This window comes from Rhopilema esculentum, chromosome 20 (assembly GCF_057945365.1).
Source record: "Rhopilema esculentum isolate cy_ngs chromosome 20, ASM5794536v1, whole genome shotgun sequence".
NCBI classification, from domain to species: domain Eukaryota; kingdom Metazoa; phylum Cnidaria; class Scyphozoa; order Rhizostomeae; family Rhizostomatidae; genus Rhopilema; species Rhopilema esculentum.
In genome coordinates this window covers 9,890,685-9,909,316 of record NC_142834.1, presented here as the reverse complement: position 1 = coordinate 9,909,316, position 18,632 = coordinate 9,890,685, and the positions used below count along the sequence as shown (strand labels likewise).

At 34.5% G+C, this 18,632-nt stretch overlaps 2 protein-coding genes across 2 annotated transcripts; one reads left to right on the top strand and one right to left on the bottom strand.

The window, feature by feature from the left end:
* Positions 1-4,471: 4,471 nt before the first annotated feature.
* On the bottom strand, positions 4,472-11,352 carry LOC135687329 (uncharacterized). Its single transcript, XM_065203865.2, has 6 exons — positions 11,187-11,352; positions 9,365-9,505; positions 8,867-8,950; positions 8,546-8,609; positions 5,157-5,249; positions 4,472-5,007 (listed from the first exon to the last, which is right to left on the bottom strand). Exons 1-6 carry the CDS (start codon positions 11,220-11,222, stop codon positions 4,844-4,846), a joined length of 582 nt encoding a protein of 193 aa, XP_065059937.2. The 5' UTR covers positions 11,223-11,352; the 3' UTR covers positions 4,472-4,843.
* A 44-nt stretch (positions 11,353-11,396) lies between these two features.
* LOC135687337 (protein FAM219A) lies at positions 11,397-17,663 on the top strand. The gene is made up of 7 exons (XM_065203876.2): positions 11,397-11,796; positions 14,050-14,119; positions 14,536-14,593; positions 14,912-14,989; positions 15,118-15,196; positions 15,987-16,033; positions 16,617-17,663. Exons 1-7 carry the CDS (start codon positions 11,704-11,706, stop codon positions 16,714-16,716), a joined length of 525 nt encoding a protein of 174 aa, XP_065059948.1. The 5' UTR covers positions 11,397-11,703; the 3' UTR covers positions 16,717-17,663.
* The last annotated feature ends 969 nt before the right edge of the window (positions 17,664-18,632 follow it).

Sequence of the window (18,632 nt, the reverse complement as noted above, 5' to 3'; positions counted from 1 at the left end):
AATATTTTGCATCATTTCATTATTGGTACATTACAAAAACTGATAATTGTCTGCCATTTACGGCACCAATTCAGTAGTTTTGCATGAATCGGATTATTAGCATGCTCCTTTGGTATCGCCATTGGTTTTCTGATTCCTTATATAAAACTTTTCAGATATTACTAGTCAGCTATATCATCTCCAATTATCTATTCCTGCAGGGGAAGAATACATTCGAATCATCAAAAAATCCTGCATGAAGGTAACAAAGGCATTGACAGTGTTTCGATCTATAATTCAGAAAAAAGTGAACATAACATATACTAATTTCCTCGTTTCTTCCAATTGCGTCACAGCCTGTTTTGTTCAAAAGTGGAGAAATTCATAGATATTTCCAAATAAAATGAATTTTTGTTTCATCTCGAAAATGTTTATTGAATGTACTGTTTTGAAAGACTGCAACAGTCAAAAAGTCGCCCACACTAGTTGCTAAATACTTCTTATTTGCTAAGAATAAAGAGCTAGCAATGCAGTGAAGCAATGAGATATTTCAACCGTTGATAAAAAATCTAATGAGAATAATCGTACAAAAAAGTACCCCCATAGTTGTGAAAAAGTATCCAATTAATACTAACAGAACATAGCTATGAAGAGACAAAAATGCTCGGATGCCAGTAAAAGCAGCGTAAAGAAAAGATAACTGAAATGTTAAAATCAAATGACCTATCAGTTAGAGCTTAAAATCATAGGAAAAATATCATTGCATGCAAAATCTACACAGAATATCTTTAATGGGACATTGGTCTTAAAATTCAAATTGTTTGTTATACTTCGCGTGGCATTAAAATTCAGAGCAAACTGTTATCTTTTTGTAAAAGACGATAAAATGAATTAAAAATGCCCAGGGCTCTTATACCAACTCTTCAAAGAATGTTCGTCTTGTCTGATCATCCCAGTTGCAGTGGGTGTGTGAGTTTGGACGCTTATGCAGGTGTGTTGGATGTCTGAGAAAGGCTGCAGTCACTGGCAAGACTTTTCAAAAATCCTCTTGTAGTCAATAGGTTTTGTTCCTGTTAAATATCTTCACTACGACGCATGATATTTTGTGTTCAAATGCATTCCTAAGGAAAAACCTCTTAAGCTCTCATTTTCCAGCGAAAAATTCCTTTCCGTCCAGCATGACATTCTTAATGACCAAAAAACTTTCATCAACGAATAATGTATACAGACATAATAGAAACGATCATGTTTATCAAATCACCCAAAAGCAAGGCCAAACAAAGTCGTGGAGCAAAGTCATGTAAACTATCCGCCCATTGAAAAGAAACCAAAAAGGCCATCCAAGTAAAAAACGTTTCCATCTAGCTTTTACAGGCCAAGATTCTTGTGATTAGCTTTATCTACATGCTCCTGTCGGTGTCGGTCCATCCAATCATTTCCTATGAAAAACAAAGGTATTTAGCACAAGGTTTACTAGTGTTTGAAACCTCTGACAAACGTCACTTATACACATATTGTTTATTTGTCATATTTGTACTCTCTCTTCGAAGAATGTATCCTGAAAATATGGCTAGGGTCTCATGTAGCAAGCAAAGATGTGAATTAGATGTATTGAAACAACCACACCTTTCATAATGATTAATCAATGAATGAATGAATGAATGGATGAATGAATGAATGGGTGAGTTCAGACGCATTTAGAAAAGGCATAAATTGGCAAATCGTATTTGCTTAAAACTTCGCTGAAAGTCTTAGGGCTATTAACTTCCATTTTGGCAGAAATTACAGCTAGACCCTTGATTCGAGTATGGGCAATTGTAACAGGGAAAACAGAAAAATAAGGTAGGTCAAATAAAAGCAAAAAATTCAAGATCAACGGCAAATATGGAAATGAAGTGTGCAAGTTGAATTGATACGCTTGGCAGCTGAGATTACAAAAAATTAAGTCGTTAAATAGAGGCAAGTCCAGATCTGAAGAAATGAATTGGAAACTGGTCGATATCATCGCCATTTCAACGCCAATGTACTTTGACCATGGATAATTTTTGCCAAAAGAAGAAAGTCGTGTTTTTCACGGTCAAAATTTAGATTTTGTCTATTGGTAGTTAGTTAGACGAAGATCTAAATGATTTAGGGCACTTGTATGAATGAGGGTTTCTTAACCAATCGAAAGCATGTTTTGAGCCTGAAAGTGTACATCTAGGTTATCACAAATGATTGTAAAGTTTCTTTACAATACACTGATTAAAAATATAGTACAAGTAAGTACTTTTTTGGTCTTTGCAAACGAACTGGAGAATTAGGCATAAGAATCAATGGACAGATTCATTGGGCTATCGACAGGAAGGACTCATGGAGACAGTCTGAGGACATACAGCAGCTCAAATGAGAATAAGAGTAATACAAAAATTAATCCATTAAATCTCTTTTTAGAAAGCAATAAGAAGTTTCCGTCTTATCTAAGAAAATAGCGAGTCTAGGTAATATTATTAAATGTTTTGGCTAAAACACATGACTGATGCTTCTTCCACGCCGACTCTTCCAATCAGTAAAATGGTACTTAAAGATAAGAAGGGAACGCAATACTTATTTGTTATTGTAATAAGAAATAGAAAATTGGTTGAACATAGATAAATAATTAAAGGAATACAAAAACTTTACTTTGGCAATCCTTGCAGCAATAAAAGCGAGTTCCTTTTCCCTTGCACCTGCAAAAAAAATCCCATTTAGTAGTTTAATTGCTGTTACACAATCACTGTGCTAGAAAGTTAACCAAAACAAGGTGAATCATCAAGAATTAAATTCAAAACTGCTAGGCTCTAAAATGAAGATATCTAGGGAACTGAGCTTTCGGGTTACAAGTTGATTGAAGTTTACATTACAATAATTTTGGTCACTATCCCCTTGAGGAGTGTCGGACTCAACGAGCTGTAATAATATTTGCTTACTCGTGTGCAATATTGAAATTTGTTGGTACGAAAGGATGACAGCTTATTTTGTTTAATCAATTGTATGAAAGGTTGCTTTACAAAGATCAGAAAAGAAACTATTTGTAGATATGTTATAACAGCTGTATATAGACTCGGTAACGCAATCGAAATTAGGTTTATGGCTAAAGCTGATCAAAAAGCATTTACGAAAGGCACAGTGTCGTACTGTCTATTGGTCTAGCTAAACAATAGAATTAGTTTGAAAACAATGACTTTGGTCTACAAAAACAATGACATTGGTCTACAAAAGGCGTTATTGGTCTACAATAACAAAACAATGCGTCATGCGTGTTCAATTTCGTTGTACATTGAAATTAAACCCACAAAAGAACAACGAAGATGGCGAAAGTGCGTCTTAAAACTGCAATAAATCATAATTGACTATATGATCATCATAATAATCATAATCATAAAACCTAATGCCCATGCTTTGTTGATTCTAGCTGAGGAATGAATCCCACCAGGATTAGGCATTTCGAGTTACACATTACCATAAAAAATTAAGTAAATTGAATAAATGAATTAAGTAAATTAAGTAAATAAATTAATAAATAAATAAAAATATAAATAAATAAATAAAAAATAAACAGATAAATACATAAATATATCACAGCAACAAAAACATTGATTAATTAGAAAAACCTCTTACCTGAATAAAAACAAAGAATAACACTGACGTAGATCGAACATTGAAAAATAATAAAGTTAATAGACATCATGCATACGTAAACACTTACAAAGAACATTTTTTGTACATCTTCGGTTTGACTTCAATATCCAAACAATATCCACAGTGATGTAATTTTTTCCCTGTTTCTTCTGAATTTTGTTTAAATTTGTCGGTCATACCTCCTTTGTTTTCGTTGCATGCTTCTTTTTTCTCACTATTTGTTTCAACAACGCAACTTTCAGATTTGCGTTCCTTTTTAATTTCACTGTCGGCCATAAATGGCATCTTCTCATCCAAATAATGCCCATAAACGGGTTTCTTCTCTTCTAAAGCATTGCTTTTCGGTTCTTTTGGCTCTTCTTTAGTGTTTGTCTGCCCAGTTGAACTCCTATTTGTTTGGCTTTCTCTCTGATGATCATGGGTGATTATAGATGGTCTATTTTTCATTGCTTCAAACAAATCAGGGGTCATTTGTATCCCTTCTACCCATCTTCTTAAAATTCGACACAATGCTCCTCCAAATCTTGTGTATAAAGGCATATTTGCGACAGCCTTAGGAAACAGACAGCATTGATTAAATGTTTTAATAGCACTTAAATAAAGCCATGGATCGTTTCAAAATCTATCCAAAAATGTCTTTTCATCATTTCAGAACATGAAAATTGAATTTTTTTTTCGCAGACTTGAATTAATTTTTAACGAAACTTGCAAGGCAAAGTTGTTTTACATTAGAAAAGTGTTTATTTCTTGGCAAGAGAATAAAATTTTACCTTCTTAAAAGTGTCCACATGGCCAGGCTCACCAAAAAATGTTCTAAAGGTATCCCTTTAACAAAAAGCGTCACATAAAAACAAAACAAAATATTGCAGCCATCTTGAACAAAGCCAATAAACGAAATCACGTTTGGTACAAATTTCGCAAAATAACACAAATTCAACATTTTATGCTTTGAAAACACATCAAAGATCAAAAGTTGATCTGCAATTGTCGAAATGTCAATTTGTACCTACGTTGTCAGTCATGTAATAGCTATTGGGGAATTGATCCTAATCGGGCCACTAATGACACACTTTGTAACGTTTCCATGTCAATTAGTAAGGTAGGTCTCATTGAACAGCTAGAATTGCAGCAGTATACATGTCTAATTCAATATAAAAGTTGCATTTGACGATAACTTAGAAGTTGCTACTTGGTTTTGCTTCGTTTAAGAAATCAAGCTTGTAAATACCTGGCCATAGATATCAAATGCACAAAACCTCTGCACTAAATAACAAACAGGCATTGAATAACAGGGTGAGCATTGAAAAGATAGCAATAGACAAAAAATTGACACAGACCTTGTTTCTATATTGTAGAAAGGATCCTTTCCTGGAAGCAAACAAGAGAGAATGCTTAACTTATTCGTCTCTACAATTACAACAGATCTTATGGTTATACTGTCTTGAAAACTTCCCAGCGAAATTGTAAATGCGAGGAGAAGTCAATCTACAAATTTTAACAGAGAATTTAAATTTTACCTCTCGCCAGTGAGCCATGCTGGAAAATTTTTTCTCTATTACTTGCTATTGTAGCTATTTGAGGAACGAGGTTCTTTGCAACTGAATATTTTGCTAAAAAGAAAAATAACAAACTTTCTTTTATCCTCAACGAAACATAAAGCCAAATGTTATTATAAAAACTGTACTTTCTGAAAATGAAAGTGCACGTTGATACACGCCCCCCCCCCCACACTAGGAAATGTGTTTTATCGCACGCCTGTTTTATATTTATTCGTTTGTTTTTACCAAAGCGCGGGAAAATAATAGGGTGACCAAATGGATTTGAATCAAGTTATTTAGTATGTTAAATTTGCAGTGCTTGCACTTTTTGCTCGATAAATTTTCCGAACATATCGTTCTATTTGCTTACAATTCCTTCCAAATGGACGAAAATTCTTCTGATTTCCCTGTTACTAGATTTATATGGATTAAAGGCCTTCATTGGTTATTCTCGCTTTCAACTGACTCAAGAAATTGTTTCTGGCGTTGCCTTGAACACGCAAGCTTTATTTAAGGGGGGCCTATTATAGGGGGACCAAAAGGATTAAGCGCGAAGATGTGGCCGCGATAGCAAAGGCGGCCACATAAGGGGTAATTGAAATATGAAATAATTAATTTTCGGGTAGAAAATATTTAGACTATTTAGATTATTTGGCTCTGAAATATGAAATAACTTTGGTTCCCAATATGAAATAACAAAATAACTGAATACATCTTTTAATGTTGTGTTTGAATAATCTATTTGATAACAGCATTGACTCAAGTGACTTTTGATATGTAAAGCTGTCAAGATACCATATTACGCCTGGGTTGCTCTTTTAAATTTTTCAAACTTTTTCGGGGCATTTTCTTACAGGAGGCGCTTAAAAGAAGAGGCAGCTTTTCATACTTCATGATTAGTAAAAATGCCAATAGCATAGAATCTACCGCAAATAGTTTTGGGTTATATTATTTCAACAAAATAGACGAAAATACCAGACAGCATCATAAAAATGTTTTTATCTACATTAATTGTTCCACATCTTTATACTACGAATTCTTTCTAATACAACTAAACAACAGTTTTGTAAACCATTTAAGTTGCAGGATTTATTTGCTGATAAAATCTGTCTTCTAAATCTTCAAATCTCCAAACAGATATTGTTCATTTTTCAATTTTTTTTATCTGAGGCTAGACATATTTTCCGCGAGGTTATTCTTATTTTAAACAAAATAGACGAAGACTGGCCCCTTCAGGTTGTACCCTCCACGCAAAAGACTTTAGACTATCAGTTTTGATACGTGTATGTTTTTCGAGTTTCTTTAGTTGTTACCCAAAAACAAGTTGAGCAAAACAACGATAGATTTATCATCCAGTGTCCTTAGATTCCCCTCAAAAGTACCAAAGGATCATCACAGTTCCAAAGAGAATCAATTCCCTATTTTTACCTAAGTACGGGGCCCTTTGGCTATTCAAGAACACATTCTTTATACATTTTCAATATTTTTATCTGCAAAGTTTGGTTTTGAAGACTCAGTCAATTTTGTATGTGAGTCGGTCCAATGTGTCCTGACATCTCCTTAAAAATATTCTACTTTGGGGGTAGGAATGGAACATTTGACAATTTCGAAATACTTTGCTTTGGTAATTTGAAATATGAATTTATTGTAAGATATCATCATAAATTATGAGATAATGTTGTCCCCTCTTATCGGGCCTCGCAAAACGTCACGAGACACCAAAAGCCATCTATTAGAAAAGGGGGATAAGAAGTAACTGTTTCTAATGGTCCTCACTATATTTCGCAGCAAGCTATCGTTGTATCAATCCAAACATTTTTAAACATCTCACATCAACGTGTTTGTACCCAAGTATTTTTCACATTCCCACATTTTTTTGTAATACCTAACTTTTGCTGAGCCGCAACATTTTTTAATTATTAAAACTCGCATTTTTCTTGCTTTGAACAAAACTCAAATAAACCAAAAACTTGATTCCTTATGAAGCTTGAGCGTTGCATTATTTTTAAACTATTCTTAAATTTCAGCGATTTAGCGCCTTAATATTCTTGTAGACTATTTTCTTATAAAAAGTGTGTACCCTGAATCATTCGAATGGATTAAAAATCGAAAAAAAGCTAGCCCTACTCAAGCTCTACTAAATGAATCGGTTATTAAACCTCACTGCGCAACCTAACTGTGCCCTGACTCTGAGCCGACACAAAGAAGATAAATTATCTGTAAAATTATCCTCTGAAAATTCCCTAGTCATGAATATTACGTCAACCCCTTTTATTATGAATAATTGGGACTGACCATCCCATGAATCATTCTGAAAACTGTACGTAGATATTTTGTCCGCTTTGCGGAGACAATGTTCTTCGAAAACATTTGACAAGTGTAAAAGAACCCTATGACACCATATAAAACTCCCGAATATTTCTTGGGAACCCTATTTGTTTGTTGGCCCAGTGGGAAGTACGGCCCTGCTTACACGGCCATAGAGGTGCCAGTTACACTATATCACTATGTTATTCTACCTCTTTGGTATGGGCACTATTGTTTACATTTCCTCTCCCTCTCTTGTTCTAACTGACAGCAATGACTGACAGTAGCTTGTCCATTCTTACGTTTCTCCTATTCGACATGGGGCTCTATTCAAAACCTTTGGTGTAAAGTGAAAAGCCTTGTCGCAGACCGTTATTTCATTTGAAAGCCGCAATCGTATTATAGAAGCCGTAAACCGTTGCGAATTTATACCGAAAGACGCACCTTTTGTTGAAACCGCGGTCCGTAGATAAACCATGTTTAAATCAGGGGCAGATCCAGAGCAAATTTGAAGGAGGGGCAGTTGGTAGTGGGGGCGCTGAAAAAATTTCAAAAACTGGTGACGAGAGTACGCTGTATACAGCAATTTCAGATACATTTTCGGAAAAAACAGCGTAACTTTGAGGTAATCCTTGAAGAAAATTAACCTATCGGTCTCAGAATCTTTTCCATCTGATTCTCATTCTTCAAAAGGGGCGTACAATTTCCAAAAAAGGGGCGCCTGACTTGCTTCAACTCGTTGAGGGAGGGGCAACTGCCCCTTGCTGCCTCCCTAAATCCGCCATTGGTTTAAATCCGGGGCATATCTCAGCCAAATTTTAACACATTAAGTCATTTTGAACAGAGATCTTTCAGCTTATGTAAACCAGATTATAAACTGTAAAAACAGCTATGTGTACTGTTATAACATTGAATCTGCCAAGTCAGTTTACTTGTCATAGCTTCCATAAACCTTGAAGTTCTTTCTATGCAATTTTCCTGCTTACTGACTGACAACCCTATTTTATAATTCTTAAATCAGAAACTTAATCATCACACGATTGAATAAAAATCCAGCTCACCTTTTGCAAATTGGTCTATTAAAAATTCTTTTGACATATCAAAGAATTTTCTTTTTGAATCCATCTGAAAAGCATTGAAATAGAGCTTAAACTTAATTTTGAAACTCCCAAACTGCAGAACTAACTTCTAATTATGAAAGTCAGCAATTCATATTAATGCAGCATTTCATCACAAATTAAGAATTATTTCATCTAATGACAGTCAGAAACTCTTCCCAAAGTAGATACCCCCAATAATGGTTACATCAACTGTTCGCATAGACACTATTTAAAAAAACAAGGAAAACGTAAAATAGTCAAAACAAATATACATCACCATACCTTCAATGGAAAGTCTCTTATATAGCCAAACTCTTCTGAAAACTTAAAAAACTCATCAACGAATTCAACCTTGTCATCTACACTCTGAAAGGACAAAGCAGAATATCCAATAGAGGACCAAGAAGAATCTGAATGTGTCCAAACTTATGTCTGAGATTACAGAGAGCTGGCAACTCTCCACCCAGTAAAAGTTTGATCATGGCTGGGGCACAAACCTAAGACTGTATCTGTGGTGTTCAATAAAAGCTGGCATAGAATCATCTGTAGTTTGTTTGCATGCTGGCATGGAATCGTGATTAGTTTATAACTAAAATGGTATACAAATAACTGAAATTTAATGGAAAACCTTAAGTATATATTTCCAGTAGTTGGATGTGCCTAGTTTTCACTGCAAGCTTTGGCAAATCAAAAAAGCGTAGAAGCAAGGAAAAAAATAATGAAATGACACTATATAGATCAAAGTTTAAAAATAGGTTAGAGCTATCTAATTCAAAATACCTTTTCATGCCACATACTCCTAAAGGCTTGGATGTGTTTCTGAAAATATTCATATTCAGTTTGAGACATATCCTCCTCAAAAAGTTCATAGTCATTGACCATGATAGGAAAGGGCTTTCCAGACGATGCCATCATTACACCTGTTAATTGAAAAAGGTAATATGTAGTAACTTTGAATTTCCATGATATTCTCAATATTATTAAATCCTATTTCAGTTGAATCAATTTTGTTTCTATCATCTTTGTTAATATCTAAGCATTTGCATTTCCAGAAGTAGGCCTTCTGAATGCTGGAATAGCAAACCAAGTTGTCTCTAAATTTTCATGGGAAGAAACTAGAGTTTCTCAAATTTCTGTGTTTCAAAGAACCACTAACATTATTGATGAACTGAAAAGCATTTAATTTTAAATTCAGCATGTCAAATCTTCAGTAAAAACATGTTTAATCAGAAGGCAATCAAATCATAAATAATGTCTAGTAATTTGGCTACTATTATTTCCAAAATGTACTTTAAACCATGCAAAAATCACTCTGTTCTTGGTTTAGCCCCCACAAGTATTTTAGCCCTCCTCAATATATAATATGCAGCACAGTCCTTGAGTTTCATGAGCAGAATGCTTTGACTGCTAGTCAAAATCACAATTTCTTACTTCAGGATTGGAATTATGGAAAAAGCAACAGTTTGAAGGTAATACATTGTTAAATTTAATTATCAAATTAATTTTTTAATCAATATATAATTATACAATTAATATTTTAAAAAAAGTTACAAGCAATATTTTATGTTCCATGAATGAGTAGTGTTTTCTACAAAGGTATCATCAGGCAGTTTTGAGACATACAAAGCAATAATTATAAAAATAGATATTTTCATATTTATAAGCCAGTCTGCAGAGTATGGCATGTGCACACCAGAGATATTTTTGTGCAAAACCTGTTGCACACCGGGTATTTTTGGGTGTGGCAACTAAGATGGGTGTGGCTTGGTGTGATCCCATAGAAAATGTCAGCTGATAAAAACAAGCACAGTTGTGTATGAACAATTTGAGATATCATGAATCTTACTTGACAAACATACAAATAAAAACTTGCGCTGTCTTCAACAGTATACTTCACACGCATTTTTACGGTGAAATGCAAATTCACAAACTTTAACCACAACAGAGGAAAATAGTCGGTGCACACCAGCACACCAGCACACCAGACATTTTTGGTGGTGCACACCGGCACACCAGGCTTTTTGCTTGTGCACACCAGAGATTTTGTGGAAAAGTGCCATACTCTGCAGACCGGTTTATAAGGTGGCTAGAAGACTCCATTCTATGCTGACAGTATCAGAAGAGCATAGAAAGGAGCTTCCTAAGCCTCCTTTGATATCATTTAATCGAAATAAGAATTTTAACGATTTACTAGTTATGGCTAAACTTTAAAATGAGGGGGCAGGGACCATGCATAAAAGGATGAATGTAAAGTCTGTGGTGTACAATATGTGGGTAGCTGTGCAATCGTAAGCTACATGGTCTGTTCCGTTTGTTGATTAATTTTTTTGGATAGGTAGCCAAGAAAAGAATTCGAAAATTGATTTCCTCTGCCACGGGTCCCGTTCATTTCACGTTCTACGTTGAACGTTATTTTACATTATTTGCAAACTGTTGTTTTGACGTAGATTGTCATAAGTGGGAACCAGGTTGTACAGGGCAGGGGGCACGTGCCTACTATTCAGAAACAGTGGTAAGTTCAGTTTTCCTTAGTACCAGCTTACAGAGGTATACCCCTATTTACACTACACATGTGCCCCTCACTTTGATTTTCCTACGTATTGTAGCTTACAGAGACATTAATGCTTGGAGAGATCATTTGACCATTTCTTTTGGTTTGAATAAACTTACTCTCTGACTTCTGTTTTGTTTTGTCTCAACTGTAATTGTAATCTTAATCCTCATTAACAAGTTCTGTTGTTGTTTGTTTTTCTCACAACAACTTCGTTTTCGTGTCGGGTTCTAAAGGAGGCCAGGGCCATGTTGTCCATTTGCTAACAGCAGCAACCACATGTAAAGGAGCAGGGAGATCGCGAACGAAATTCTGACGGTGGTCTTCTTCCTTTTTTCTGACCAGAGAGTCTTTGCAAAGTTGGAAGCCGTACAAGTCAAATTAGAGATTCCAGACATAGGATTTTATTGAAGCTAGACTGGCTGGCTATAAGCCTGAATAAGTTTTTCTAAAGGCCTACCTTGTTGTCCTCGCTCGACCGGTGGTTGCTTTGTTTGACATAGGCTAGAGAAAAGATCGAATTTTTTATCATCTTCCCCCTAGATGTTAAAAAACAATTTGCCAGTAGATGAGTAATAACACGGATGATATAGATGATTTCGACGTGGACTTAGAGTCGACTTGCCTTGTGGAACAGAAAAGAAATGGCACTGTTAAAAAGGTGATGCGTAATTAACTTCTTTCGAGTTTGTGTGACAAAGTTAATCGATAATTTTTTCGCTATTTTATGCAATTTTGTTATTCTCGGTAGATTAAATTGTCACAAGCAAATGGTACAATTTGCCAAAGTGCAAGAGAAAGAGAGCTGATTTTAAAACGAATGTACGTCACTTCCAGATGTGGTCCAATGGAGGAAAGTTTGCTAAACTGTGCATGTGCACACAGGGAAGACGTTCCGTGCACAATTTTCAAATCTTTGCGTGTGCAAATTAAATTTTTAGTTCAGAAAGAATCAAATGCTTTGTTTTTTGCAGTTGCTCAGATCAGAATCGAATTCAAAACCTTATCAAATTTTGAATCCAAAGGCTTAAACTCCAAAGTCCACGAGCAATGTGTCAAGTTAAGGCATTAGGATAAGACCAGACTAGAAATTATGTATAGGGCTCTATGCGCAGAAAAATTTAAAATTGGTATTTTGATTAACATGTTTTCAAAAGCATATTTGAGTGTGATCAGCTGTTTTATTAAAATTGAAGGTTGATTATACACATGTTGTAATGGACTGACCGAGAGGTATGTAATGGACTGATACGAGAGATAAACCACACAATATAATGAAATTTTATTATTTCCATTAACTGAAACATAAGATAAGGCTCTTAATAACCTCTAGCTTGATCCCCTCCTACTCAAAATCATTACAAGCATTCCTTTTATATACAAACAGTACACAAAAATAGCATGATTATGATTACAAATACATCAAATATGATTACAAGCTCGTGATATCTTGTTGACAACTGAGCAAAGTGAATATGTTATGCCCTCAAGATCAAGAAACAGAACCAAAATTAACCTGATACGTAATGTCTAAACACAAATAATCACTCACTAATCTAATATTAAACTGTTAACAGCGAAAGCATGGCTGGAGAGGAAATAGAGCCCAACATTCATCACACAGGAAAGGCTTCTCCTGAGAGGAAGCATAGACAGTAACAAAGACTGCTAAGGAACTTTTTCTTTTTTATCATTAATTCAGTGTAAATGGTCATTCAAAGTTATCATCAGCTTAATAGTGAAAGGAAGCACTTTCCCATTGTAACTTGTGACTCAACATGGCATAAAACTGTTTGTCTTTTGATTATCGAACAATGGAAATTTGTTTGCAATGCTAGAATCCACTTTCTAAAAGAGCTGCTGTGAAGTCATTTAACCGCTGTCTTTTTTGCTGTATCATAAGAGGTCAAACAAATCGATGTATTCTAAAGTATGTTTGAAAGCTCTGGTCTGCCATTAAACAATATTTTGACCATCTTTGCTAAAAAATAAAAAAACTTCTGGGGGCCAGACCTTTGCCCCCTACCACCATCCAGTTAGCTCCTCTCACAAATTTTTGCATTACTAGTACCATCTTACTTTGCATGCCAGCAACAACTCCTCAGTACTATTTTTAAAATAGTTTAAGATGAATATAATGAACTGTAAATGAAAAGAAAGCAATGATTTCCCATACAAAAGTGATGCCCTGTACCTGATTCCTAAGCCTGGTTTCGATTTTAACTGTTACATGCCTTATCTACTTACCTCCCTATTCTACCAGTCCACTGGAACTCATGCTTATTAGCTATCATGTAAGCAGAAAATTCCTTATTGAATAATGCCAAACTGTCCAGCATGAGCTATGATAAAATGCTAACCAAGTTAGCAATTCATTGCTATGTATATTTGTAGGCCATAGTCAATGATTAATCAAGACCATGTATCATCTTGTTATACAAAATTTGATGCCTAACACTGAGCTAAATTGACAGCTTTCTTCACAAATAATATGTCATTTGAACCACCCGGAAAACTCTCCTGTTAAAAGAACACACAGATCACCTGACATTTGTGACTGCAGGCCTCCTAGTTTGAAGTGGGTGATTGTGTGTCCCTGCCTCAGCATCTGCCTAGGTGAGACAAGGTGCATATTTTGTCATGCATCATCATGCATCTGAGAGAAAATAGAAAATAGAGAAAATATAATCTTTGCAACAACAAAGCTTAAAAATTGCACTAAAAAGCTGTAACATCAATAGTTCTGATATTAAAATTTTTACATGAGATTTAAACTTGAATTTAGAATCAAGTGGCTTCAATGAAAAATTTTGTTTTGAGGCACACAACCAGCCACAACTGAATTCTTAATGTATAATCCTTTGTTACAGAGATTTCTCTTTTTTAATATGTCAGAAATACATTTGCCTTTTAGACAGAGAATGGTGAAGTTGAGCCATTGTTAAAGACACTGAGAAAACCTTCTGACCTGCAACTCAAATTAGGTAAGATTTTTTTCTCAAGATTGTTTTAAGAAGTATTCATATATTGGATCGCCCCAATGGCTTTTGAAAATTCAAAGCAGAGTAAACTGTAAGTGAAGAGAAATGAGAAAAAAGTTTTTCTTTATCCAAAACCCCACATCACTTCTAACAACTGCATTGAGGTAAGTTATGAGTGACTAAGAGTTAAACATTACATTGTGTAACATGAATAAAAAAATTTAAATAATCCAAAAGTTAGTTAATTGAAAGACAAACTTGTTGATAGATGAATCCTTTCAAAGCAAATTAGCTGAATCCTAAAAATCATTCCTGAACTTTAATAATTATTAAATTAGCCTCTTAGTAATCTAGCTAAATTTGATTAGGCATTCATCATTCTGTCAATTATTCTGATTTACTTAATGATAAATTCTTAGAAAGGCAAGTAGAAAAGTCAAGACAAATATCACAAGGCAAAATGGTGTCAAGAGGCAGGTGTGTTAATTTTGTCTTTTGTCACTTGCGTGTGGAATGTGGAATATATGTAAAGGATTTAAAGAAAGACCTTTTGTGTAAGAGAATAGTTCTTAAATATCACATAGAAAGATATGATTTTGATTAAAGAACATAAAGGAATATCAATGAGAGAAATGGGCTGTTCTTTCTGGTAGTTTAACAAAACTGCATAATTATTGAAATTCAGAATATCATCTGTTTAAAGATTAAGAAAATTACTGTTTATGGGTCTCCCATGTAGAGTGTATAGTTTATCAACATGAAAAATGTTTTGAATGTTTTTTTATTGTTTTGCAGCTTGATTGTACCTGGTAAAGGAGGATTCACTGACCTTAGGCCTGAAGAGCCCCCACTTGTAGCTCTATCTTCATCTAGGTAAGCTTATTTACTATAAACTGGATTTACTCATCCCAAAGCATACTTCATAACCATGTCACGGTTAGTAATTACACCAACATTTAAATTTTTGATTTCACAGCCTTTTTCTTCTTAACTTTTTTCAGCATTGATGAAGATTTTGAAGATGTGGAATTGGTATCCCCAACAGATATTATATTTAAACAACCCCAGAGCCCTTATAAGGTGAGAAAATTTGAAGTTAATTAAGGATAATGAAATTTAGAGAAAATGAAAGAAAAATATTATGATTTAGAATTTCGTGATAGCGTCAAAATTTTGTGATAGAGTTAGAATTTTTAGAATTATTATCTGCTCAGAAGGTTAACACTGCTGCCAACAAGCTTTCTGTAATGGAGGTATTTCTAAAGAAATTTTTACCAGATTTCTCCAGTAAAAACTTACCCGCCTTTTTGAACTATTTTTCTTAGCTACCATAATGCTTTGTTTACTTTTGAAGGGATGTTTTTTGGTGTAGAATGCCTCATCTCTGCTCTCTGAAGAATTTCAAAATAGTATTACAATGTAGATTGTATTTCATTTCATGTCTTCTCAGAACCGGGGTTCTTCACCAAACAGCACTTTCTATTCTTCTTTTTTTCATTTAGTGACATGCCCCCTGTTGCCCTTTCCATCTACCACTGTTAAAACTGCTATTTTGTCTTTGCCCCCTCAACTTATAACAGAGACAAAAAACAGATTTGCTGATGAACTTAGATTTTTGCTAGCTTTTTGGTTTTCCCCATCATTTTGACAACTTAATTTGAGAGGAATGACTGGTCAAACAACAGGTTTCATTTGCACCTTCAGGACAGTTGCTTTATCTACTATTGCATCTTTACCTTTTTAGATTTCAGTATTCATACTTGGATAATGCCTGTGTTTTTAGGATCCTGTATGAAGTCCTGTATTTGGTGTAATAGTTTTGTCATAGATAAATGGTGAAACATTAAAATTGTTTGTCTTCATTACACAGCATGGTCCAGAAGATTGCACCCAACAGTTGCTTAAAGATGGATACAGGTTGTTTTTCACTTTTGTGAAGGCCATTTTGCAACATTGCTTGGTTTTTTAACATTTTATAGCAATTTTCTTATTGATCCAGGCATTTGACAATTTTTTTGAAAAATATTGCTTTTTTGTCATACCTTCCTGATATCAAATGTTTGATCAAACATCTGATATACATTAATTTATATTCAAAACATCACATTATAAACATCAAGTTATAACACTGGAGTAGTGAATCGTTTTTTGCAAACAACATCCCCCACCTTGCTGTTTCTTTGAGACTGTCTTATCGACTTGAAAGGCTCTTTAGTTATTGTTGTTGCTTATTTTTCATCGATTACATCAATATGCCTACACAGCTGCTACTCTCATATTAAATGAAGCATTTTTGTGATATGATTTAGTATTGATCTTTGCTCGTCTCTTGCTGCCGACCAATCCTTTTTATTCTAAATCATACAAGAGGAAAACAAGACCTTCCAATTTGTCTGAGTGATTCTTAACGCACAACTTGGTTAAGGGCTACTAGCTTCTTGTGCAGTTAGAGATGTAATGTTTCTCTCTGACTTGCAATAACACGGTTCATTTTTATCAGGTTGGATGAATTATCAGATGACGAGGATTTGGATTTAATTCTTCCCAAAAGACAACCACAAACTTGGTGCTCTTGTGAGAATTCTTGCGTTTTACAATGATACACACATTTCGCTTTTAACATGATATGATTTTGACGTAAGACTTCTTAGTTAAAGCTTCTTTTATTTAATATTGCAAACAAACCACAAGGTAGGGTTTCAAAATAACATAATCTTTTTCAAGAGAAAGTAAGAGTCTTTGTTGCAAAATACCTTTTTCTTATGAAGTTTTGTTGTTTTTTACCCATCCCCCTTCACATTTTTTACATCTTAATACAATGCATTAGGAACTGCATTAGAAATATTAATTCGTCCCGGATAAGATCCTTAACGCACTTTACAAGATGGCATTATACATAGCGTAGAATATAATTGTAGAGTTTGAATTTCGACTTTTGTATACAATGCACAATGAAATTTCCTGCGATTCACTTTAAACACCCTCCCCCTTCATTATTTCCAAATGTCAATTGCTTGAAAATCATGTTGATTAAATGCCTTAACGGCAAAAATGCAGACCATAGATCATACATTATGATGAAAAACTTCTGTTTTTGTTATATTAATCTCGATAACATTTTCAGCGTCTTGTGAATTGATAAATCCAGAAATTTTACGTAAGTAACCTAATTGTATTTATTTGCAACGCAGTTAGTGGTATTATTCTATACAGCCTGCAATTCATCCAACCTTAATCTTTTCATAAAAGTAATCATTATAATATCTAGTTAGTCATAATATAGCAGTTCAGAATTGTAATATTTGTTATGCGTCTCTACTTTAAGTTTCTCAATCTCCAAGAAAATGTTTTGTTTTCGGCTAGTGCTCTTTGAATGCTATGTGATTTTTCCTAATAATTGCTTCTTGTATAGCTGTTACAGAAAGTTTCTATCGCAGAAATATCGATAGAAAATGATGATGAACCTTTTTGAGGAATTTATCTTGATTATGCATTAGCAATTATGTAATGAAGTTTCAGAGTTAACATTTGGCAATAATTTGTCTAATACATTTCCTTTCTTGTCGTTTGCCTTATTCTGTTTCTTGTTTCCTGTTGTGTTTTGAGGCTTAGATGGACTTTTATAATGAAGAGTTTGGAGTAGGTCTCAACGTTATTTGCTCCTGTTATTAAAAGGTTGACATCCATTTTTTCTCTTGTAATGAGGATAGTAACGATTTTCTCGTGTGATGCATTCTTGAGATAACCGAAGTTTTTCAGTGATTGTAAATGGCTTGTATTCTTTGAGCAGGCTGGATAATAACCGTGATAAAGGGGATAGCGAGCTACTGGAGTGGGTACACACGACACACCGACAGGTTTAATCTAGTGTAATAAAAGTAATTTTAGGTTGCCATCTGTCGTGCATAACGTGATATCACAACAATAGGAATATTCAATCTGTACGGCCGCCCCTCCCGCCAATGCTCAGATAATTGGTCAAAAGTGCTAAACTGTAATAAAAGTAGTACATTAAGGGGGGTTGTGGTGCTAAACATAAAATTTATAAATGAACAGATACCAGTCCATTTTATATTAGATCTTATTTTATAGGCATTGATGGGTGTGCTCGACTACAGGGTCCGGGGCATGGTCCTTTGAGAATATTTTGAATATGTCTCTTCTTTGGCTCTTGGTTTTAGATGCATCAGAACAAAGGAAATTACATCAAGAATATTAGAATTTTTGAACAAGAATGTTGTTCAAAAAGTACGCATTCGATTATAACTCTGTATTGACTACATATTTCAGGCTTCTGGCGACTACATATTTCAGGTTTTAAGTTGACCGACCGTTTCAAACTCACGAGGGATGTTTCTCATCCGTACAAGGGCAAATAGCGTTCTGCCTTGCTGGAGTATCTCTCCAATTTTCTGCCCAAGCATACCTTGAATTAATTGTATAAACTCTATATGCGGTCTCATCTTATCTACAGGGATGTTATTTACTACATTCCAGTAACTGTATCAACCACGTA